This window comes from Suillus subalutaceus (assembly GCF_016647625.1).
Source record: "Suillus subalutaceus strain FC151 chromosome Unknown DFJ58scaffold_7, whole genome shotgun sequence".
Classification (NCBI taxonomy): Eukaryota; Fungi; Basidiomycota; class Agaricomycetes; order Boletales; family Suillaceae; genus Suillus; species Suillus subalutaceus.
Window position 1 is genome coordinate 441,387 of NW_024540256.1, and position 22,662 is coordinate 464,048.

The window sequence follows — 22,662 nt, forward strand, 5'->3', positions numbered from 1 at the left end:
TATGTGACTCATGATACCTTCGATGCGATGCGAAGGTAATCGATCCTAGAATTGTTCGTTATTCGTACGGAGAAGGAAATAGTCATGGGTTGGGTAAGTGTTTGGCTGCTCAATACCGCTTAGTACTAGTCTGATCTCGTGGCTTTAGATAACGCAACCGTTCGATCGAACTGATACTATGTGGTTTTATCGCGTCGGTCACCCAAGTCTGCGGTGATCAACGTTGCGAATGTAGTTACTAGGCGGGTGAAGAAAGAAGAAGTTCAACTTTTCTTGAGCGGTGCCCCGCAGTGGATAGACGTGCTGATGAGACGACACCCCTCATTCGCATCGTGTTCTTCGGTTGATGCATCTTATGACTACGAGATCTGTTCATTAATCTAGCTGCATCAGAAACATGACACCTTTATTCGAAGCTCTTTGTACGTTTTAAGTACTGCGACGCGTCTTGCACAAACTTTGTGACAAACCAGCAGTTGCGTGAGTAACATAGCATGACTCGATACAGGCCCCGGAGTGGGATTAGCAAGGGTTAGCGGTGTGATAACCGGTATATGTCTTCATAATATTATTAGTAATAGCACTCAGCTGGCACGCGTAGCCTGGCTTCTTTGTGCGGCACAACTTACTCGGAAAACTGACGCGTTCCTCTGGCATCAGTAAACACACGATGGTGCTGACGAGGTGCCAGGCTGAAAAACGTGTATAAAATGCTGCCAGCCTTCAAACAAACTGCAGTTTAACAACATCAGCCTCACTCAACTCTACAATCATGTCTAGTGAAAGGACCGCGTTCTGGGCACCCATTTCAAAGCCATCATCTAGGCTAGCGCGATATCGCGTGTTATCCCCTCATGCCGGTGTCCATGTCTCGCCGTTACAGCTCGGTGCCATGAGCATCGGTGACAAATGGGAGAAGTTTGGGATGGGCAGTATGGACAAGACATCCTCATTCAAGCTTCTCGACGCCTTCTACGATGCTGGGGGAAACTTCATCGACACTGCTAATAACTAGTGCGTATCATGTCGCACTCATCTTGAATCCATCGTCGCTGACATACCTCTCAGCCAAGATCAAAGCTCTGAAGAGATTATCGGAGAGTGGGCAGAGGAACGGGGGATCCGTGACCAGCTCGTGATCGCTACAAAGGTGACTTTGGGATTCGGTGACTCGGAACATAGTTCGATGCTGATACATATGTATCCAAGTACACGACCAATTACCAGCGCGGCAACGACGCCATTCGCCAGAAGGTATCATATACCGGTAACAACATCAAGTCAATGCACATCAGCGTTGAGGCCAGCTTGAAGAAGCTGAGGACTCCATACATTGACATTTTGTACGTGCACTGGTGGGACTGGGATACCTCCGTCGAAGAGGTCATGAACGGTCTGCATGTGCTGGTACAACAAGGGAAAGTGTTGTATCTCGTGAGTGTCCCCATTTCTATGCTGGCACCAACACTCGTTAACATGTATTGCTCGCAGGGCATCTCAGACTCTCCTGCTTGGATCGTGTCCAAAGCGAACCAGTATGCTCGGGATCATGGAAAAACACCGTTTGTGATCTACCAAGGTGCTTGGAACGTCATGCTTCGGGACTTCGAACGCGATATCATACCAATGGCCCGCTCTGAAGGTAGATTAACCTTGTTTCTCGCTATCTGGTGTCTCGACTCACATTCACCCATGCATAGGTCTTGCGCTTGCTCCTTGGAACGTCCTTGCCGGTGGAAAACTTCGAACCGACGAGGAGGAGGAGCGCCGCCGGCAGACAGGAGAGAAAGGCCGTATGCTCCTAAATCCTAGTTGGGAACGTAACGAGACGGAGAGGGCGATGAGCGTAGCGCTCGAGAAGGTCGCAAAAGAAGTTGGTGCAAAGCACATCACAGCTGTGGCCATTGCATACCTTATGCAGAAGACGCCTTATGTGTTCCCGATTATTGGTGGGCGAAAAGTGGAGCAGTTGGAGGCCAACTTGGAGTCTCTGGCGATTTCGCTAACACCCGAGCACGTGAAGTATCTGGAGAGCATCGTTGCTTTCGATCCCGGCTTCCCCTCCACAATCATCGTAAGTCACATCAGCCGCGTTCTGTTGTATCAGTTTACTGAGACCTGATCACATTCAGGGTGATGGCAAGCAATATAATTTTCTATTGCAGCATACTGCATATTTGGAAAAGCAGCCGCAGGAGCAGCCCATAGTTCCAGACGTTGATTAGTACCGTGACGGCACTGCTTGTGATTTGCACATGTGTTGAAGCGTACCGCGTGCCAGTATTCTAAGCTGATATGAAAAGAGAATTCTGAAGTCGACAACTCGATGTACAGCCTAAGCGCTTGAGCAGCTTTTGAACAGGGAAGCCATATGACTCGGACGACCGCTCTTGCGACCCGAAAGGTCTCAAACTTGCACAGTACAAGAGAAACATATTTTGATTCCATTAATATTGTGTCAAGTTGCAACCACTTGGCTGAGACCAGTCAAGATGAGCCGCGGCCTCCAACGTTGCAACCAAAGTCGTGCCGTGCGAAATTGTGCAATGCATACAACTTCCTTTTCTTTTCGCACGGTTGTCGTACTCTGTATACCATTCAATTCATTCATTCGAGAAGAATGAACCCTCTGAGATGAACTCCCGCAAATTTATACTTACTACATACTCGCGTGGACTTGTTGGGACGTCCGGTACACGCACGCTCATCGCCGCCATTCCCTAGTAGTGCATCAGTAAACTGGTGGACAAATCAGAATAACATAGAGTCGGTCAGACTCACCGGGTCTTCTATCCATAATCCGACTGAGTATCCAGGTCCCAGGCATCACTCACCCTATGTATCTATAGGTGTTCACTTTATCCGTCGGTGCCATTGTATTGCTTGGTGTAACTTTTGTGCAATGGTGCATCATGATGATCATCGAAGGTGCTGATTATATGCATATGGTAGGTAGTCTCAAAGTATGCCGCGGCGAATCATCACATGTTAGAATGTTCATATCTACACCCCGCGGCCGGCGAGTCGCAGCCATCTTCAGGGCCATATGTTTGCACCTCAAGTACGGGTCATCATTCCATTGGCATGGGGCACTTTCTAATAATAATAAAAAGTTATCCATCACTTGAGATATTGGATCCTGGATGAATTCGTGGCTTACAACGAGTTCCTTTCGATGCTTCTTTGCACCTCATCGACCATGCTACAACTGTCTAACCTATACATATTTGACAGCGCGCAACTCGTCCTCAGTGCTGCGGTTTGTCTTGGTGTTGTAGGAGTAATTGCTCGGGCTTACCGTCCTAAATCAGAGAGTGACCTTCTTCTCCCACCTTCCCTTCCCACTTGGAGACCTGGTGGGCATTTCCTGCCGCATCGCTAGTAAAAACTTGTATTCAACTTATTGATTTTTAACTGGTGATCGCGTTTTAAGCCCCTCCCTCACTATAGCAGAATGGATTGACGAGTATGGTCCTCTGATCATCATTCGGTCAAGATTTGAGAAGATCGTTATTATTGGCCGTTACAAGGTCGGTCCCTAGTACATGCTGATTTGTAATATCTAGGTTAAACTTTCTGTTGCAGGTCGCCGTGGATATTATGGAGAGGGGAAATTGATAGCTGACCGTCCTTGCACTATTGCTGTTGGAGAAATATATTACGGCGGAATGAGTGTCGCCTTTACGTCCTTTGGGGACAGGTTCCGTCGAATGCGTAGGTTAGTAATCCGGGACACTTCGCCTCGTCTATCTTACTTTTCAGTGTGATGCAGAGCACTTCATTCACATCTCAAGCCTAAGGCAACTGAGGCCTACCAGCCTCTGCGGATGTTACGCGCGAAGAACACAGTTCTCGGCATTCTGGACGATCCACACAGCTTCCAGAATCATGTACGAACGTAAGTGCTTTCGTCCGCTGCAACAATAACTATGAAAGTTACATGTGGAATGACTACGCCCACATCCGCGACCGATCCCGATTTTCCAGTAAATGTTGTGCATTTACTTCTCAAGGCCCACTTCGTGGCTGAGCCATTCCACAGCAGGGCGATATGGGCATTGGCCCTTTCGTACGCGCGATATATGCTAGAGAATAACCATCTCCATAATTTGATGGAGGCTGAGATGGCCTTTCTTAGTGCTGTCTTTATTTTATCTGGACCCAGCTCGGTGATGTGTTGTTTTGTTGTCTCAGAATATACGTGGCTAAAATCAGACGGAAGACTTCTGCGACAATATGCACGGTACTTATGGCAGCCCCATGTTTCCCCGAGGAACAAGCTAAGGTCCAGGCCGAGCTCGATGCAGTCATTGGAAGGCACAGAGGTAGACTATTATAGGGCTATGATTCAATCGTTTCCGGACTCAAGCGCTGACCTTCGCGGACCAAGAATCCCTTCCTCGCCTGCAAGCATTCATCTCTGAGGCCTTGAGATGGAGACCACCCTTCCCTAACGGTTGTGAGTTTCTACTTTTTGGTTTTGTTCCTAAATTTCACAACATTCACAATGCAGCATTGGCTCACGGAACAACCCACGATGTGATTTGGGCAAGTGACCTTTGACAACTTATCGTGCGAATGACGACCTGGCCCATCAGATAAACCATTGTATTCCAGCTGGGACCACATTGTTTGGTAACCATTGGTAAGTACAGTGCTTCAAGATACTAGGGGTCTAAGGGTCACTGCCTTAGGTCGATCTCTCGAGATCCAGACGTCTACCCGGAGCCTGACGTGTTCAAGCCTCAGCGCTGGATTGACGACCAAGGTCACCTGAGAAATGATTTGAAATTATTCGTCTTTGGCTTCGGTCGGCGGTAAGCACCGCCTATCAGCTAAATATTCTTTCTTTGAACGACATTACCGTGACTTTAGCGTATGCCCCGCTCAACAACTCGCGAACAGGTAAAGCTACTCTTGCACGCACACCGCCTTCTGAACTCACTCTGACCGACAGTTTTGTGTTCATCGACTCGCTCCTTGTTATATGGGCTTTCCAGCTCACTCTGGATCCTACGATGCCGTTGGATGACATGGGATTCATGAGTGGGGCGAAGTTAAATGACCCGCCGTGCGCAATTGAGTTTGAGACGAGGATCCCGGAACTCGAGCTCGGGCGCATGATGCAGCATTATCCCCAGGTTGCACGATAAAATTTGATGATCAGATGGGTCAGGAAGAGGACGAATAACCAGTTCCCAACGAATCACCAATATCGGCAAGTCCCTGCAGGACTCGCAGTTCATTTAAATTTACCCATGATGCGATGCTGAACTGTGCATTACCATCGTTGTGTATCTGCATAGCACGACTGTCTTAATAGTACCGAGCGTAGAAGATGCAAACTCTCGAGCGTAGAGCGATTTCGCAAACAGATAGGTAAAGTCACTACTTTCCGCCCAAGTGGTGTTCTAGGCTCACTTCGCAGCTCACTCTAAATCCTTTCTTACAAATATGACCTTTAATTATGCAGACACTACGAGCGTGAGTCTGAGGAAGGCTTGAATGACCACCGGGAGACGTAGCGTTGATTCGTGCATCCCATGAACTTTCCCAAGGACTGACCGTATATTTCATCATACCCACCTGTCCATCAGAACTACATTATTCATCGCATCAAGCAACTCCGAGTCACAGCTTTCGTTGACAAGCATAATTAAGCGGTTCGAGGACTCGGGGGCTACAAGTAGGCTCTTCGTGATATTGCTAGAACAGAGCCGTAGACAGAATGTGTATGCAGGCCATAATATGCTTAGGCGCGGGCTTCGCCATTCTACAGGCAGACCACTCATCGTGTCGTCCCCATTAGTGTGCACCAATTATCATTCACGGATGAAACAGCACATGGTGCCCAACGAGTCAACAAATATCGATCACGTAGCGCCTGGCACATGATAATCGGGATGAGAACTTTGGTAAAAGAACTGGTGTGAGCCTCAATTGGTGTCTCGGTGGTCCAGGTATAGGGACTGTTGATTTCATGGTTGATGGCATTCCCAAACACCCGCGATGACAGTCCTTTGAATACAGGGCTCGCCTAGCATCTACAGTGAGGGCTCGCTCAAGTTGGCGACCATGTTGCACTGGTACTTGTGTGGTGCGGGATTCCAATGTTCATGGATTTGGGAGGCGATTGGCGCATGAGAGAGCTGAAATCAGTTGGGCTGGGAGTGAGCGAGGCTCAAGGGAGGTGAATTATGAGCAGAGCGATGGAAGAAAAGCGCTCCTGATAGAATTGGTGAGACGCCAGAAGAGAGAACTTCGGCTGCATTTGGTGCACGAGCAGGTCTTGGGGGAGGCGGGATGAAGGGATGGTATTGCAGTAAGCTATATGCATGCGTTCAAAGGAGTGGCATGGTGATGCGCTGGAGTAACTGCTCGACACGAAAACAGCGTATTCATGCGGTCATGCAAGATAGAAAGTCAGATTCAAGCGCTGGGAAGCACAGATGGGATACATTCTAGAAGCTTTGAAGACAGGAGTCGGACACATGTATGCACTAAGGCACTGGGAGGATATATTGCCGAGAACGGCGGGTACGACAATAAGGTTCCTTATGGTGGTGATGAAGGCGTGGAGGCGAACAGCCTTAAGTGTCCTGGGCGTCTATTGAAATGAGACATTTCAAACCGATAAATACACGCACCTCTGGAACTGAGAGAAAGTCACCTACGAGCCCTCTAAAATCCACCTCGACCGCGCCCAACGCCATCGACCTCCAGTAAAATGTCGAAGCTCATTCCAATCACTACACCCCTGCGAGAATTTAAAGGTCATAAAGACAGCGTATCAGCAGTCACAGTTTTCCTCGATAAACGACGGATAATTACGGGCTCACACGACAGGACACTTCGGCTGTGGGACTTGGAGACAGGTGTTGTGTTGACAGTGATGAAGGGGCATCGCAGCAGTGTGTGGGTATTGGCGGTATCACGAGATGGGCAATTGATAGCAAGCGGTGATGCTGGCGGAGAGGTCATCGTCTGGCACGGAGAAACTGGCGAACGTCTCACCCAACCCATCAAAGCCCACCTCATTGTGATCTCCTCAATGGATTTTTCTCCTGATGGGACAGTGCTGGCCACTGGTTCATCTGACAACATAATCAAACTGTGGAATACCAAAACCTGGCTGCAACAAGGAGATCCAATCAAGTGTGCAAAAGTCCACTGCGTACGCTATTCGCCGTCTGGAGAACTTTTTGCCGTCGCAACACACATCAATATCCAAATTTATAATACAGGCACGAGGAAATGGGTTGCATCCTTCAAGGGTCACTCATCTTACAACTGCTCACTCGCGTGGACGCCCGATGGCACACGCCTACTCACAAGTGGCAATGATCCCGATCCTACCATCCGCGAATGGAATACATTGACCTGGCAGCAGGTCGGTGATCCCTGGAAGGGCCACACTAGCCATATCCATGCCATTGCCGTCAGTCCTGCTAGCACACTCGTCGCCTCTGCATCTGGTGACCAACATGTCCGTCTCTGGCGGCTCTCAGATCAACGAACCGTTGCCATCTTCAAGCATTCATTCCCGCGAGAATGTGTCACTTTCTCCGTAGATGGCAAGCATATCCTCAGCGGAGGTGACGATAAGATGGTCTCAGAGTGGGCAATACCCAACGACATCAATTCAAAGGTACGTTTCCGTCCTTGACTCATATAACACTATTCGAGCATGTTTCGTGCAGATCCTAGGTATCATGACAGCCCGCATTGCGTGCATACACGGAGACTTGTCTACCGCTGAACAACTACTCACGCAAGATATCAACACTGATGTGAACAACCATACTTCCTACGCTCATCGCTCATTCGTTATGGCGCGAAAACACAACTGGGACCACGCCCTTCAGGATGCGATCAAGGTGAGATATACCCACTGATCATGGCCCCCTCACGAAAGACTAACTCGATGGTGGCATAGTCCATCAGTATTCAGCCCTCATTGATAGGCTATATCTCTAAGGGTATTGCCCTCTGCGGCAAAGACCACATCCGGGATGCGAGGGCAGCATTTGATGTTGCATCCATGTACACGAACCAAGATTCACAAACCATTCATTTTCTGCTCTTAATCAAGGTATGCTACAGTTACCTCGCATACTCTCTGTCTCATTACCTATTTCAGGCTATCGCGCTGTTCAATGCAGATCAACATGACGAGGCAATTCTGCTCCTGAAAGAACTCGCTGCCGGTTGTCCGAATGCCGATACTCGCGCATGTCATATCGTGGAGGTAAGTATCATGCAACCACACTTGGTCGTCGACACTAAGGTCCTTTGCAACCTTGCACATTAGGCATATCTACGTGTTCAACTCGAAATCAAAGCCATGGATGGCGCACGTCATGCCAAAGCCGCTGACCATTTCACTGCTGCTGTCAACTCCAGCAGTTCATCATCAAAATTAGACATTCATGAAATATATGAGGACTTGATCGTGGTGCGTTAAGGCGACGCGTACATAATGCTTTTCATAACTAAATGTCTTGTCCAGATCTTTGGCTGGGATCTCAAATCTTTGTGGTTGACTGCACACCAGAAACGGTGTGATGCACTCCTGCGAGCAGGTAAACTTCAAGATGCCGTGAAATCATACCGGTACATGATGGTTTCGAGTGACGAAACTACCAAGGCCGACTACCTCGACTGGTCCAATGGCAAGTCTAGACTCCGCAATATCATGCAGGCTACAATCCTCACCTGTATTTCTGTCAGATTTCAAGCAGGAATGCGGCGCACTCTGCGTTGTTAATGGAGATGCCGCCCTCGTTGTGAGCGAGTATGACAGGGCTATTGACCTATATTCGGCGGCAATCAATCTGGATTATACATCCGATGTCATCTTTGCAAATCGCAGCAAGGCAAAGTTAGGTAAAATGCTATGGGAGAATGCGCTCCTCGACGCACAAAAGGTGCGATGGCATCTACATTTTTGTAGCCCATGTTGACTTCGGCGATGCATAGGTTACCGAACTCAATCCTTCGTCTCACATTGGGTACCAATTGACACATACAGCGCTGCTTGGCGCGCAACGTTACGGCGAAGCCATGAAGGCTTTCACGATCATGTTGTCCAAGTTGGACAATGCTCCCGAAGCTCAGATACGAGGTAAGCCTTGGAACACCCCTGCATCGTCTCTAAATGCCTATCTTGTTCTGCAGATCTGCGTCAGCAGTATGTCTGCCCATCAGAAGTGGAAGATGCTATTCAAAGAGCTGTTTGGGTTGAACTCGAATATGCCCCCCTTCGTCTGCTCAACACCTCCACGGGTCTTTTGTGCGATAGAACGGCACAAATAAATACCTTCAAAAGGAGTCTAGAGTACAATGAGCTTATCTCATTTCCAACGAAAGATTCAAACCTCCGAACAGAGCGCATCAAAGACGTAGTGGCGACGTACTTCCGCTGCGTCCTGCTATCACACAGGTGGGAAGAAACAGAGGTGCTACTGCACGACATCCAGGACAAAGTCTTGTACGAGTTGGATGGACTTGGTGGCATTGTGAAATTGCAGTCATTCTGCAAAATCGCTCGTGATGCTGGGTATTGCTGGGCATGGATGGACACATGCTGCATCGACAAGAAGAGCAACACCGAGCTTCAAGAATCGGTCAACTCCATGTTCGTCTGGTACCGCCACTCAGCGCTTACCATCGTCTACCTATGCGATGTCTCTCCTTTATCCCAGCCCGGTGCACTGGCGAGGAGTGTTTGGAACGAGCGAGGATGGACCTTTCAAGAATTTGTCGCCCCAAAAGTTGTTATCTTTTATCAGAACGATTGGTCATTATATCTCGACGATCGTTCTCCCAACCACAAAGAGTCCACAGCAATCATGAAGGAGTTGGAGGATGCGACGGGCATAGATTCACGGGCCCTGGTCTCCTTCCGTCCAGGGATGAGCGACGCACGACGGAGACTGCAATGGGCGTCATCACGCGTCACTACATTGCAGGAAGACATTGCGTACTCATTGTTTGGTATCTTCGGTGTCTACCTACCTGTAATCTACGGCGAGAAGAAACAGAACGCGCTCGGGCGGCTCCTGCAGGAGATCGTGGCTCGGTCGGGCGACATCACTGTTCTCGACTGGATCGGACAACCTTCCGAGTTCAATAGCTGTCTTCCAGCCTATATTACCTCTTACACTACTTCTCCACGTACCCTTCCATCTTTGTCCGAAGATCAGATTCAGACGACTATTTCTTCGCTGGAAAAAAACCCCCTGGCTGTGGATTTGGCTTCGAAACTTTACAACCAGCTTGATAACACGAGCGCTGCTCGTTTCGCAAACTGCAGACTGCATTTGCCTTGCATTGCATTCCATGTCACAGAAGTCAGTGTAAACTACGGTCCATCCCAGGAGACTCGATATGAAGTCAAGGCAGACGGGCTTCATGACCTGTTGATCACAACCAAAGAGCCGATTGTTCAGTTCTCGCGGACAAGGCCCACTCAGCAAACCTTCGTACTTGTCCGTCCCTGGGATCGGTCTCTCCTTGAACTACCTGACTTTACAGATTCGCCCAACGTTGGGGACGATACGGAGAACGAGGGGGATCATTGGACGCCGCCTTCTCCGTCAGATGACTCACCTAGCCGTTCTCTTGTAAAACAGGAGGTGGGTGATCCAGAATCACGAGCATTGCGGTTGCTTGTTCGCCTTGGGCAGCCTTTCGGGGCATTTTTGCTAGCGCGGCAGCGCGGCGGAGAATACAAGAGGGTCGCGTCGGATCGTGATATCATTGCACAGGTCGTCGAAGACGTGACTTCTGTTCGAGACCTGATGGACATCAGGACGATAGAAATACTGTAGCTGTATGTAGATCAGGGATCTGAGCGGGTTTCATTGGTACTTCGTATAGTATGTGATACTACATGATGTGTCACCGGTCTCAATATTTATTATTGGCGAATCAATCTTGAAATTTACACATGTGTACTACATACCCCGTTGATACCTCAGCAATATCAATATTGGCAACTACTGGCAAGCGCCAATGATACAAGCTGTATTGATCTGAGACGCTGTTGTTCTTCGAGAACATTCGTGGACTCCCAATCTTCCTGTATCAAGGAATCCTGACTCCTCCTCATCTTCCTTTTACCCAGCATCTATTCCAGCAAAGACACAATGCCGCTTAACTACTCCAAGTGGGATCAGCTCGAGCTCTCTGATGATTCTGACATCGAAGGCCACCCGAACGTTGACAAGCGTTCTCTCATCAGATGGAAGCAACGCGATATTCATGAGAAGCGCGAGACCCGCAAACTCAAGATCTCAGCCCTCCGCGCCGAGATCGCATGCAATGGCGTCCTTTCTCCCCGTCTTCACAACATCCGCGCTACACTCGGTAGTGCAGACGGCGGGTTGAAGTACTTCCAACAATTGGTGGAGAAATTGCAAACACAGCCATCTCCAGAGGCACCGCCGACGAACGCCAAGGATCAGCCGACCTACGATGCAATGATGTTGTCTTTGCTCCTGCAGGTTTGGGATGACGCCAAGAGCCTTCCTGCAGATGAGCGGGAGGCTGCTGTACTCAGTGGTCTCGATAAGCACCTCAAGCAGCTCGCAGATCACACAAAGAAGCTGGAGAAGGATCTTGTTGACGAGGAGAATGAACAAAAGAAGCACATCACAAGTGAAGATATCCACGAGGGATTCGACAGCAAGGTAAGATCGGTATTCTATTAGTCTTCACTGATGGTATTCTCAATGCTCCCGATAGTACACTCCCGCGAAACCACCGCCTCCACCCGTCAAGAATGCTAAAATTGATGCACCGACGAAGACCACAGCGACCAAAACCACTGAGTTCGAGGTGCTGAATCCTGCTGCCTCGAGTTCTAAAGCGCCATCGCAATTGGTTGCTCCGAAGAATTCCCCAGACCTCGTTGATGAAGATGAAGTTGAGGAGTTACCAGAACTCACGCCCTCTCTCGAACGATTCTCTCGCTTATCGTTGTGGGACTACGCACAATCTTTCAGCTTTATCCAAGCAAATCGCGATGTCGTTGTTCCCGGTGCATCTGACGCGTTACTTGTGGCGGCTTTCCGTGCAGAGTCGAAGGGCCAGTTCGAATATGCAGAGAAGTGTGTACACCAAAGCTTACTCCTGCAGTACTGCGAGAAGCTAGGCAAAGATGGTGTCCGACTATTTTTCCAGAAGCAAGTGCCTGATTCCTGCATAAGCTAATATACAGATGCTAATTTGATACTTTCGTAGGATGATCACAGGCGATCAGCGCGCTGTCTCCGTCTTCGTCAACGATGTCGAAGGCACATATTCTCACCTTAAGACGCGTGCAAAAGTGGCAGAATCGGAGACTTCTGACGCACAGAGGGAGCAGATACAACTTGTGCCCGAGAACCCATCTGCAACCATCTCGTTCAACGTACCTGATGGTCCTCCGCCTGAGGACTTGCGCCTCGAGGGTCCAGGGATGGAGGACCTGGAAGTTGAACAAGTTCGCGAAGCATTGCAGATGCGATGGGATGTTTTCGAGGGCTTCCCTGAGGACCTGAAGGCCGCGCTCAAGGTTGGGACTCTGGATGAGGTCAACAAAGTGTTGGGTAGTATGGACGTTAGCGTTGCGGAAGACGTAGTGGGAAAGCTTGAGGTGGCTGGTATCATGAGCTTCGTGTCGGGAGGTGTCCGGGATGAGACTGGGAATGTGAATGAGGAAGAAGACGAAGACAATGCTGAATAAATACAAGGAGTATGTGTTTCCGGTTGATCAGGTTAAATGCGTACACATTGCTATGTTGTATAACTGCTGTCGAACGAGGAGTCTGATGTATGTTGTACGCCTTTAGTCTACAAATGTCTTGTTACTGACTCGATTGTTATTTCGCCCCAGTTCTTTCGTAAGAGGATACGCAGTGCAAACGGTAGCACAGCAGGAAGCTTGGAAGTTACAGTGTCAAAATGGCCATTGATTTACACGGGACGCGTCTACACGACCAGTCGCGTAAGACAGTTGTAGATAACAAAATCTCCCAGCTGTGCATCCAGTTCTTTACTACTATCTCTCGAATTAGCGGCAGTCATTGCGTGCTGTTGGAGCGCACCTTTCAATCGGAATTTCCATCAAGCCCATAAACCAAACCTAAGGCTACTCTAGCAGCTGCCCTCTTACGTTCCTGCGAATCGGGCATCCCCGCAATTTCCTCCTTAAGACCCTGAAGCGCACTCAGCATCCTTTGCAGATCGAAACGCTCGAGGTCCGCTTCTGATGGGTCGGCGGCTTCGACTTCAGATGGCACGGAAAGATTCTCTTGCAGCGAACAAGTGTTATTTGCATCAGTGGATGAGAAAGCAAGAGGTGTTGCACCGAAGATACGCTTTGAGGTAGCAGCAATCTCGGCATTTGAAGGCATTTCGTTGCCGGAATCGTCGTGTTCGGATCCCTCTGCTTCTGGATCCCCAAAATCGGAAACTGACCCTAAAGATCTATAAGATACACCAAGATCCGAGGCATTCGCAGATAAGCGAGAAAAGTTGTGTTCTTCATTAGCTGGCGTCGATCGTCCAGAGGTATCAGAGCCAGAGTCAAAAGTGAACGTTGAATCGAAATTTAGTGAAGGGAGAGGTGGGATTCGTATCTCAGATGATGTTTGTGCAGACTGAGCTTCAACATCTGCCGCTGCCGCTGAAGCAGACACGAAAGCGGTGAAATCGTCGTCAAATGTGTTATTGTGAGGGCCCTGGGTAGAGGGATCCTCCGTAGGCGACAAGCTGCCGGTTGTGGCTGCGGCACTCCATGGATCATTGCTCATGGTTTTCTCCCTTGCATCAAGATGGCCACCGAAATTATCTTCGTCGAACCACCGCTCTAACTCTTCCAGTTCTCGTTGCATACGATCACGTCCTCCTGGGGCGGACGTAGCGATGAGGCTGCTGAGGTCTTCTCCCGTATCAGGGTTCGTCACCAAGAGGCCAAGACCCCTTCCTTTAGAAGAAGTTTGTACCATGGACGGCCACATGATCGTGCTCAAGGCATCTATGACCCGGGAAACTCCTGGAGTAGAAACTCAGGACGGGTCGCTCCATGTTTCAAAACTGCATATGCCTACCGCCATGATCATGATGGGCAGAAGATTTTGCTAAATCTTGCACATCGATGAATTCAAATCCCAGGGACCCAAGAAATGAGTCTATTTCGTCATCATCAGTACCTTCACCTCTGGCCGTAGTAGATGGAAGTCGAATGGCCAGAGATACTTCGAAATCATGATGTGATAGGCGTTGCGAAATCATCTGGACATTCTCCCGGTATGGCTGCTCAAAAGTCAGACACATACAAAAGCTATAACAAGCCTTTGAGCACTTACCTCCCCGACAGTCCATGTGTACACCACGGCGGGCACGCTTTCCAACTCGTGATTGTTTGGTGTCCAATCTGGGAGATGATGGAATTCAAAGTGCACGTCGGCAGTGTAGTACTTGTTCGCGATAGTCCAAGGGATGATGGACGAATTGTCGGTTGCTATCGAGAGGTCACTCTGTACCAGTCCTGTGCCGACTCGTCAATGCAAGGAATGATCGCACTGCAGCGACAAACGTGCTTTGCAGAAACTGCAAGGTGTCATCCTTCGAAGAAGATAGAGTGAGAATGCGACAAGAACAGTCTGCCATTCGTAGTTTGACGGGAATAGTTTAGGGATTGACTACACAGTGCCGCAGGCTAAAACTTATGTGATCATGTGATTAGTACGCATCACCAATTGGGGTTGTGTATTGCGCCCTTCTGTCACGGTATCCTAGTACACCTCTGAGCGCTGAGCATTCAAGCGGTCATTCATGCTTGATTCATAAAGGCCAACAAATATCTGGCGTTCAGCCATATAATGCGAGTTCATGCCAGATTTTTTCAACTCCAATTTGTGTCCGTTGAGGATGATACCCTATGTAGGACAATACTGTCTAATCTATGGGACCCCCGTTGTCCCTTTTGATCTCTAAAGTCGCGAATGGCCTGATGCGAGGCTTGCCCTGGTCCATGTCAATCATAAGCAAGAGCCCATAAAAACCCCTTGGTATGGACCCAAGTGGTCCACGATATTTCCCAGAAACATGGTGGGCACACTCCTGATTGTGCACTGAAGATCCATGGCATCGTCGTCACCTATACAGGTAAGAGATGAGCGATCATGTCCGAAAAGGCAAAGGTTATACTCGCCTGGGCACTGGACTGCGTCTCCATCAGATAGGATGTGGACCTCTCCATGGACATGCGAGAAGCCCAAATAGCGCGCCGGAACAACCGGAACAATATCTTTCTTATGGTTAATGCGTTGGAAGTCTGGTACCTGTCCCGTGATTTCAGTAATCAAACACGGGCCTGATGTGGGGAAGGGACAACGAAGTCCGAAGGGGAGAATCAAGCTTACCAGGGAATCAAAGAAAGCGGCCCATGCTGGATTTCCTACACGGGGTGTACCAAATGTCACACCTTTGATAGCGATACTAGAAGGAAGGTTCAAGGCCATAAACACACATTCAATCTCCGCGAGGGCGGCTCCCAGGGAGTGTCCGACCTGTCCTCAAAATGTGATTTGTAGTGGATACAAAATGTTCGATGCTAACCAGTGTGACGCTCGTGGCGTTATACTGAGAGATCAGGCTCTTCACTTCGTTCAAGATGATGCTCGCAGTTCGCTTGTGCTCGTCAGCAAATCCGCTGTGAAGCTTGACGTCGCTACCGACACCGGGGAAAAGGGTAGAGTCCAGGCGTTCCGGCAAACCATAGGCATCAGTGAGATCAGCTAGGCTATGTAGGCCAATAAGCTTTCTCAAGTCGTATGTTGTGAAACATATACACTTACAATTTGGTTGGGTCTGTACCTTCATGAGCAACTACCACGGAATTTTCTGTCGGCCAGTAACCAACGTAGTCTGCGAAATCTCAGTAAAGGTGTGTAATATTTTTATTGGAACGCACAATATTGGATACCGCCGTCGTTACCCCCCTGTGAGAGAAACCTTGAACTCGGGCACCCCCGCGCAAGCTACTAAGAACTCGATAATTGAGTCAAGGCAAACCAAATAAATTAGGGTGGGATTGCGTACAACCACACTTCCAGGCTTTTATCAGGATAGGCGAACAGTAAGCAGCACTAGCAAAATGAGCATATGGCACCATCTCATCCAGCTGGGTAGATGTCATCTTAGTGACGACTGAGATATCCGCCCGACGCATTGCGTGAGGTGCGGGATGAGGGACCGCCGCAGCTTGCAAGATGCATGCGAGCACGAAGCTTGAAGCGAAAGAAAGGAAAAACATGATGTACTGCAAGGTATAGTGGATGCAAAGCTGGAATGCCGGGTCACAAGAAAGGGATGCAGTTAGTGGCCTTGTTAAATATGCTGTAAAGGAAACATGATCTTATCTATGCTGAGTATTTTGGAACGCTCGAGGGATGGACACTGCGCGCAAACGGGCGCAGACGCGCTGGTGCCATGCAGTACAACTATTCTGGCAAAACTGGTTATGCCTGGCCCACGGCAGAGCTTATGCGAAGGGACGGTGGCAGAACACCAGGGCATCCGAGACTCGGGGATATGTAATTTAGGTCTGGTAACACCGTTTGGATTCAATAACACGAAAGCCGACGTCCCTAAAGTAAGACGGTGCACGCTGGAAGACGTCCCCTCGCGTCACTGTACTGGTCCAGAGAGTATCTCGCCTGACGACGTTACTGCTGAATTTGTGAGTTTCGAGGAGTTGAAGAGGACCGAGAAAAATCAGAGCATCGACGAAGACGAAGTTGAAGTGCTTGAGGGAAATGCTTTTGCCAGTGATTTTCACGAGTTGGATCGGGTCGAACAAGGAATAATTCCACAGGCTATTCCAGAGGTGGTTAATTACATTGACGAGGCTGACGGGTGTGACGAGGTAACATGTATATTGATGAGTTGGTATTAGAAATGCCATACACATAGTCTACATACCTAGAGTTTTGCCGCCCCGGTTTTGCCAGTTCTGCCGGTTGTTTAAACCGGTAGGAAAACCCTCCGATGTGAGACTCGTCATCGGATGTTGGAAAGTATAGAGAGGAATTGAATTGGAAATCCTCAACACAAATGTCCATATTCCCATCACTGTTTCCATTGAAGTCTTCATTTTCCCCAAGGGTGAGATTAGCGGGTGGTGAGCATTCACAGTCAGTGCCAGGCCGTGAGCCTCCAAAATCCTGGTCTAAGCCAAGTTCATTTGAGGCTGTTTGACGGCGGGCATATTTATTTCGCTTTATATGGAGTCTGATTGTTCGACTCGTCTGGTAGTAAAGGCCCGCCGGCATGCATGCAGAGCAAGGGCACAAGCCCCGCTGTTATATGGGAGAGTCAGGGTATAATCAGACCAAAGGAATGGCTCTAGACAGAACATATATATTCCAAGCCGTACATTATTTTCATACTTGTATAGACACAAACTTGACAGAAGCAGACGCCCGAGTATAGGTTCGAATCACAGTTTCGCAATAGTTCGGAACACTGTAAATTGTCCGATAAAGAGAGACATGTCTTGTGATGCCGAAATTGGGTACTGAGTACCTACGCATAGCAAGGCAGAGCAGGTGTTGTGTTGTGGTTGTGTAGCATGTTGACAACGTTGAAATGACGGAATATTACTGGACTTTGTCCAAGCTTGGGCAGTGTACCTTGAATTAACGTAACCCTAGTTACTGTATGCATGCATGGACGTGGCCTAGCTACAACGTCTAAGTTTGCACGCGGTTTAAACAACCGGCAGAACTGGCAAAACCGGGGCGGCAAAACTCTAGGTATGTAGACTATATGTATGACATTCCTAATAGTAACTCCTCAATCTAAATGTTACCTCGTCACATCCGTCATCCTCGCCATTGTAATCAACCACCCCTGGAATAGCCTGTGGAATTATTCCTTGTTCGACCCGATCCAACTCGTAAAAACCACTGGCAAAAGCATTTCCCTCAAGCACTTCAAGTCAATACTCTGATCTTCTTCGGTCCTCTTCAACTCCTCGAGAGTCGCAAATTCAGCAGCAACGCCGTCAGGCGAAATACTCTCTGGACCAGTACAGTGGCGCGAGGGGGCGTCCTCCAGCGTGCACCGTCTTACTTTAGGGATGTCGGCTTTCATGTTATTGAATTCAAACGGTGTTATCAGATCTAAATTACGCATGAGCTCCGCCATGGGCCAGGCATAACCAGTTTTGCCAGAATAGTTGTTCTGCAGCTCGCATGTGTTCGTTTGCACGCACGCTGTCCATCCTTCGAGCGCAGTTGCCGTTCCAAAACACTCAGCATAGATAAGATCATGTTTCCTTTGCAACATATTTAACAAGGCTACTAACCATATCCCTCCCCTGGGACCCGGCATTCCAGCTTTGCATCCACTACACCTTGCAGTACATCATGTTTTTCCTTTCTTTTGCTTCAAGCTTCATGCTCGCATGCATCTTGCAAGTTGCGGCGGTCTCTCATCCCGCAATGCGTCGGGCGAATGTCTCAGCCGTCACTAAGATGTCGTCTACCCAGCTGGATGAGATGGTGCCATATGCTCATTTTGCTAGTGCTGCTTACTATTCTCCTATCATGATAAATGCCTGGAAGTGTGGTGGTACGCAATCCCGCCCTAATTTATTTGGTTTACCTCCACTCGATGATTGAGCTCTTAGAAGCTTGCGAGGCGGTGCCTGGGTTCAATGTTTCTCTCACAGGGGGGTAACGACGACAGTATCCAATATTGTGCGTTCCAATAAAAATATTACACGCCTTTACTGAGATTTCGCAGACTACGTTGGTTACTGGCCGACAAAAAATACCGTGGTAGTCACTCACGAAGGTACAGACCCAGCCAAAATGTAGGTGTACATGTTTCACAGCATACGGCTTGAGAAAGCTTATCGGCTTACATAGCCTAGCTGATCTCACTGATGCCAATGCATTGACGAGACGCCTGGACCCTACGCTTTTCCCCGGTGTCGATAGCAACGTCGAGGTTCACAGAGGATTTGCCGACGAGCATGCGCTAACTGCGAGCATCATCTTGAAGGAGGTGAAGAGCCTGATCTCTCAGTATAACGCCAAGAGCGTCACGCTGGTCAGCATCGAACATTTTGTAACTACTAAATCGATATCTTCGAGGACAGATCGGACACTCCCTGGGAGCCGCCCTCGCGGAGATTGAATGTGTGTTTATGGCCTTGAACCTTCCTTCTAGTATCGCTATCAAAGGTGTGACATTTGGTACACCCCGTGTAGGAAATCCAGCATGGGCCGCTCTCTTTGATTCCCTGGTGAGCTTGATTCTCCCCTTCGAACCTCGTTGTCCTTTCCCCACATCAGGCCTATGTTTAACTACTGAAATCATGGAACAGGTACCAGACTTCCAACGCATCAACAATAAGAAGGACATTGTTCCGATTGTCCCAGGGCGCTTCATGGGCTTCTCACATGTCCAGGGAGAGGTCCACATCCTATCTGATGGAGACGCAGTCCAGTGCCCAGGCGAGTATAGCATTTGTCTTTTCGGACATGATCGCTCATCTCCTACCTGTATAGGTGACGATGATGCCACGGATGATCAGTGCACAATCAAGAGTGTCCCTAACATCTTTGTGGGCAATCCGTCGGACCACTTGGGTCCATACCAAGGGGTTTATATGGGCCTTTCCCCATGATTGACATAGACTGACTGGAGCAAGCCTCACATCAGGCCATTCACCCCCAGAGATCAGAAGGGACAACGGGGGTCCCATAGATTAGAAAGTATTGTCCTACATAGGGTGTCATCCTCAATGGACACAAATCTGCATTTTAAAAAATTGGGATGGACTTGTATTATATGGCTTAACGCCGGAATATTTGGTTGGTCTTTATGAATCAAGCATTGGGCTGGCGCAGCTGACAATGTGCCTGCCTCTGGCAGACGGAAGCTGGTGTGGCCCCAACCTGATGATGAATGCAGCACCCGACTCCTACTGACTTGGCTTTGGTCCCTCCTGTCTTGTTGGTCACAATGGATCAGCAACTTGCAGGCGATGTTGTGTTCGTCGTATCTAAGCCTGCTTCGCATGAACGAGTTTCGCGTTGACCTCCCTATTGATATCTCCGTCCAGTTGCCCGGGTCTTGCTGCGGCAATCGAAAGTATGTTCCGCCCCGCATCAACACAAAACAGGAGCGCATGCAAACTAGTACACATATCAGAATGATATGGCTCGGTCTGCCACTTTCAATTCTCCCACCTTTAGCTTCCGAATCATCCTCGGTCGCTTTGGAAGAGCCAACGACCGAAGGAGTGTTCATCGACGAGACTTCAGCGAGGCTGGGGAGGTTACATCATCTGCCATCTGCCTGACCGTCAGACTCACTCTACACTCTGTCCTTAGCTTGCGTGCATTCTTCTGGCCTCCAGCTCCATCAATGTTTCATTTGGTGAATCCCGACAGCTTTGGTTAGTCCGTGGAGAATCTAGGTTGGCACGTACACATCTAAGGGGTATACCTTATGTTTCTGAGACGATCCGCACGAGGCGTGAAGGTGAATTCTATTTCATTGACAGACTATCACATAAAAAGGAGGTTTCGGCGCAACGACTGGGCCTACTTAAGACGGAGCTCTGAGGATCTATACACTGCAAAAATGTTGTCAGCAGGTTTCGAACCGACTGCAAGAGAAACAGATTTTGATTCTGTTGTGGTGACCACTTGGTTAAGATCAGTTAAGATAAGCCTCCGAGGAATCCATCCATGGGTGAATGTCAAAACGTGTTCCAATAGAAAAAACCTTGTCATCGGCAGGTTTCGAGCTTGCGCAAGTCCGACACAAACATATTTCGATTATGTTGTAGTAATCTTTGGCCAGGCGAAGTTGAAATGAACCTCCGAGGAAATGTCCATCACTGAATCTTCAAGGCGTGTTCTGATAGAGAAAAACCTCGTCGGCAGGTTTTGAACCTGCACTGGTAGAGTTCAAGAGACAGATTTCAATTCTGTGATAGTAACCACTTTGGCCAAGGCGAAGTTGAGATGAACCTCTGAGGAACTGCCATCAGTAAATCTTCAAGGCGTGTTCGGATAGAAAAAACCTCGTCAGCAGGTTTTAAACCTGCAATCAAGAGACAGATTTCGATTCTGTGATAGTAACCACTTTGGCCAAGGCGAAGTTGAGATGAACATCTGAAGAAATGTCCATCACTGAATCTTCGAGGCGTGTCTTGAGAGAAAAAAAACCTCGTCGGCAGGTTTTGAACCTGCACTGGTAGAGTTCAAGAGACAGATTTTGATTCCGTTCCAGTAACCACTTTGGCCAGGCCGAAGTTGAGTTGAGCCTCTAAGGAACTGTTCATCAGTGAATCGTCGAGGCGTGTTCGGATTGGAAAAAAACTCATTGGCAGGTTTTGAACCTGCACTGGTAGTGTCAGTCCAGACAGATTTCGATTCCGTTGCAGTAACTACTTTGGCCAGGGCGAAGTTGAGATGAGCCTCTGAGGAACTGATCATCAGTAAATCCTCAAGGCGTGTTCGGATGGAAAAAAAACTCATTGGCAGGTTTTGAACCTGCACTGGTACAGTCCAAGAGACAGATTTTATGTTGCAGTAACCACTTCAGTCAGGGCGAAGTTGCTCCGAGGAATCAGGCGTGTTCCGATAGAAAAAAAACCCCTGTTGTTCGGCAGGTTTCCAACCTGCGTAGTCCAAGAGAAACGGATTTTGATTCCGTTGTGGTTACTGTGTGGCAGCCACTTTGGCGAGGACGAAGTTGAGATGAACCTCTGAGGTACTGTCCATGAGTGAATCTTCAAGGTGTGTTCCGATAGAAAAAAACCCTGTTGTTGGGCAGGTTTCGAACCTGCGAAGTACAAGAGAAACAAATTTTGATTCTGTTGTGTTAACCACTTGGGCCAGGACGCTTCCTGGCCAAGTTTAGACGAACATCCGAAGAACTGTCCATGTCGACAGGTTTCGAATCCGCACCACAAGAGAGCAGATTTCTAATCTGTTCTGGTGCCAAACGGTTAGTTATGACTACTCAAGATAGGCCTTGGAAAATCCATCCATGAGCGAATGTTCAAGGTGTGGTAAAAGGAAAAGATTGTTTGTCTAGCAAGACTGGTCAAGAATCAAGATAGACTCATTCGGTTACGAATCGAAAAACATCATGCTTGACAGTGGAATCACATGGGATTAGCAATCATTTACCAAAAATGAAACAAAAAGACTAGCAGGTTGTCGATCTCATTAATCTCTTTAGAGGTGTACGGAGTCCTCAACTTGTGACTACCATTTTTGGCCCATGTTACGGGTGGTAACAGAGCGCGGGTGTCCGGCTTTCTATACGTACACTCCAGACATGGGTGCAATGGCGCTCTCCTCTACTATGTGGCATCATTCCCTCAATACCACCAGCATCATGCTGCGAGAACGTGCGTACTCGTCGCAAGAGATATACAAGCATTGGGTGCACCGCAAACTCGGAAACACTGTGGCTCCTGAGGATGACATCGTGGTGACTATTTTGACCTAAATTTGGAGGTCATATTTGCCACCTCGGCCGTGGGTGAGGATTGTTGTTCAGAAGCAGATGGCAGACGGTCGCCTGCGAGCTGGCCCGATGGCATCTGATTTTGTAATAGTTTCGGCGGCGGCGTTT

The 22,662-nt window shown here is 48.6% G+C and overlaps 7 protein-coding genes across 7 annotated transcripts; 5 read left to right on the plus strand and 2 right to left on the minus strand.

The window, feature by feature from the left end:
- Positions 1 to 752: 752 nt before the first annotated feature.
- Positions 753 to 2,228, plus strand: DFJ58DRAFT_761644 (NADP-dependent oxidoreductase domain-containing protein; the record flags this gene model as incomplete). The annotated part of the gene is made up of 6 exons (XM_041388497.1): positions 753 to 1,014; positions 1,069 to 1,150; positions 1,210 to 1,434; positions 1,492 to 1,642; positions 1,701 to 2,074; positions 2,133 to 2,228. Exons 1-6 carry the CDS (start codon positions 773 to 775, stop codon positions 2,223 to 2,225), a joined length of 1,167 nt encoding a protein of 388 aa, XP_041249576.1. The 5' UTR covers positions 753 to 772.
- A 1,169-nt stretch (positions 2,229 to 3,397) lies between these two features.
- Positions 3,398 to 4,283, plus strand: DFJ58DRAFT_761651 (uncharacterized protein). The gene is made up of 4 exons (XM_041388498.1): positions 3,398 to 3,530; positions 3,586 to 3,718; positions 3,773 to 3,992; positions 4,043 to 4,283. Exons 2-3 carry the CDS (start codon positions 3,669 to 3,671, stop codon positions 3,900 to 3,902), a joined length of 180 nt encoding a protein of 59 aa, XP_041249577.1. The 5' UTR covers positions 3,398 to 3,530; positions 3,586 to 3,668; the 3' UTR covers positions 3,903 to 3,992; positions 4,043 to 4,283.
- DFJ58DRAFT_439360 (cytochrome P450) lies at positions 4,102 to 5,440 on the plus strand. Its single transcript, XM_041380417.1, has 7 exons — positions 4,102 to 4,325; positions 4,370 to 4,459; positions 4,514 to 4,548; positions 4,599 to 4,645; positions 4,695 to 4,817; positions 4,876 to 4,905; positions 4,958 to 5,440. Exons 1-7 carry the CDS (start codon positions 4,250 to 4,252, stop codon positions 5,151 to 5,153), a joined length of 597 nt encoding a protein of 198 aa, XP_041249578.1. The 5' UTR covers positions 4,102 to 4,249; the 3' UTR covers positions 5,154 to 5,440.
- A 5,540-nt stretch (positions 5,441 to 10,980) lies between these two features.
- On the plus strand, positions 10,981 to 13,046 carry DFJ58DRAFT_439469 (Cdc37 N terminal kinase binding-domain-containing protein). The gene is made up of 3 exons (XM_041380419.1): positions 10,981 to 11,693; positions 11,749 to 12,188; positions 12,247 to 13,046. Exons 1-3 carry the CDS (start codon positions 11,151 to 11,153, stop codon positions 12,728 to 12,730), a joined length of 1,467 nt encoding a protein of 488 aa, XP_041249579.1. The 5' UTR covers positions 10,981 to 11,150; the 3' UTR covers positions 12,731 to 13,046.
- On the minus strand, positions 12,888 to 14,689 carry DFJ58DRAFT_439449 (uncharacterized protein). Its single transcript, XM_041380418.1, has 5 exons — positions 14,589 to 14,689; positions 14,355 to 14,536; positions 14,097 to 14,301; positions 13,092 to 14,041; positions 12,888 to 13,042 (listed from the first exon to the last, which is right to left on the minus strand). The coding sequence occupies exons 1-4, from the start codon at positions 14,656 to 14,658 to the stop codon at positions 13,095 to 13,097; spliced, it is 1,404 nt and encodes a 467-aa protein (XP_041249580.1). The 5' UTR covers positions 14,659 to 14,689; the 3' UTR covers positions 12,888 to 13,042; positions 13,092 to 13,094.
- A 145-nt stretch (positions 14,690 to 14,834) lies between these two features.
- DFJ58DRAFT_887901 (Alpha/Beta hydrolase protein) lies at positions 14,835 to 16,306 on the minus strand (the record flags this gene model as incomplete). The annotated part of the gene is made up of 6 exons (XM_041394683.1): positions 14,835 to 15,148; positions 15,203 to 15,332; positions 15,414 to 15,560; positions 15,610 to 15,793; positions 15,849 to 15,918; positions 16,093 to 16,306. 6 exons carry the CDS (start codon positions 16,304 to 16,306, stop codon positions 15,030 to 15,032), a joined length of 864 nt encoding a protein of 287 aa, XP_041249581.1. The 3' UTR covers positions 14,835 to 15,029.
- A 2,116-nt stretch (positions 16,307 to 18,422) lies between these two features.
- Positions 18,423 to 19,910, plus strand: DFJ58DRAFT_903867 (alpha beta-hydrolase; the record flags this gene model as incomplete). The annotated part of the gene is made up of 6 exons (XM_041394885.1): positions 18,423 to 18,627; positions 18,793 to 18,871; positions 18,927 to 19,110; positions 19,160 to 19,306; positions 19,388 to 19,532; positions 19,572 to 19,910. 6 exons carry the CDS (start codon positions 18,423 to 18,425, stop codon positions 19,688 to 19,690), a joined length of 879 nt encoding a protein of 292 aa, XP_041249582.1. The 3' UTR covers positions 19,691 to 19,910.
- Positions 19,911 to 22,662: the final 2,752 nt, after the last annotated feature.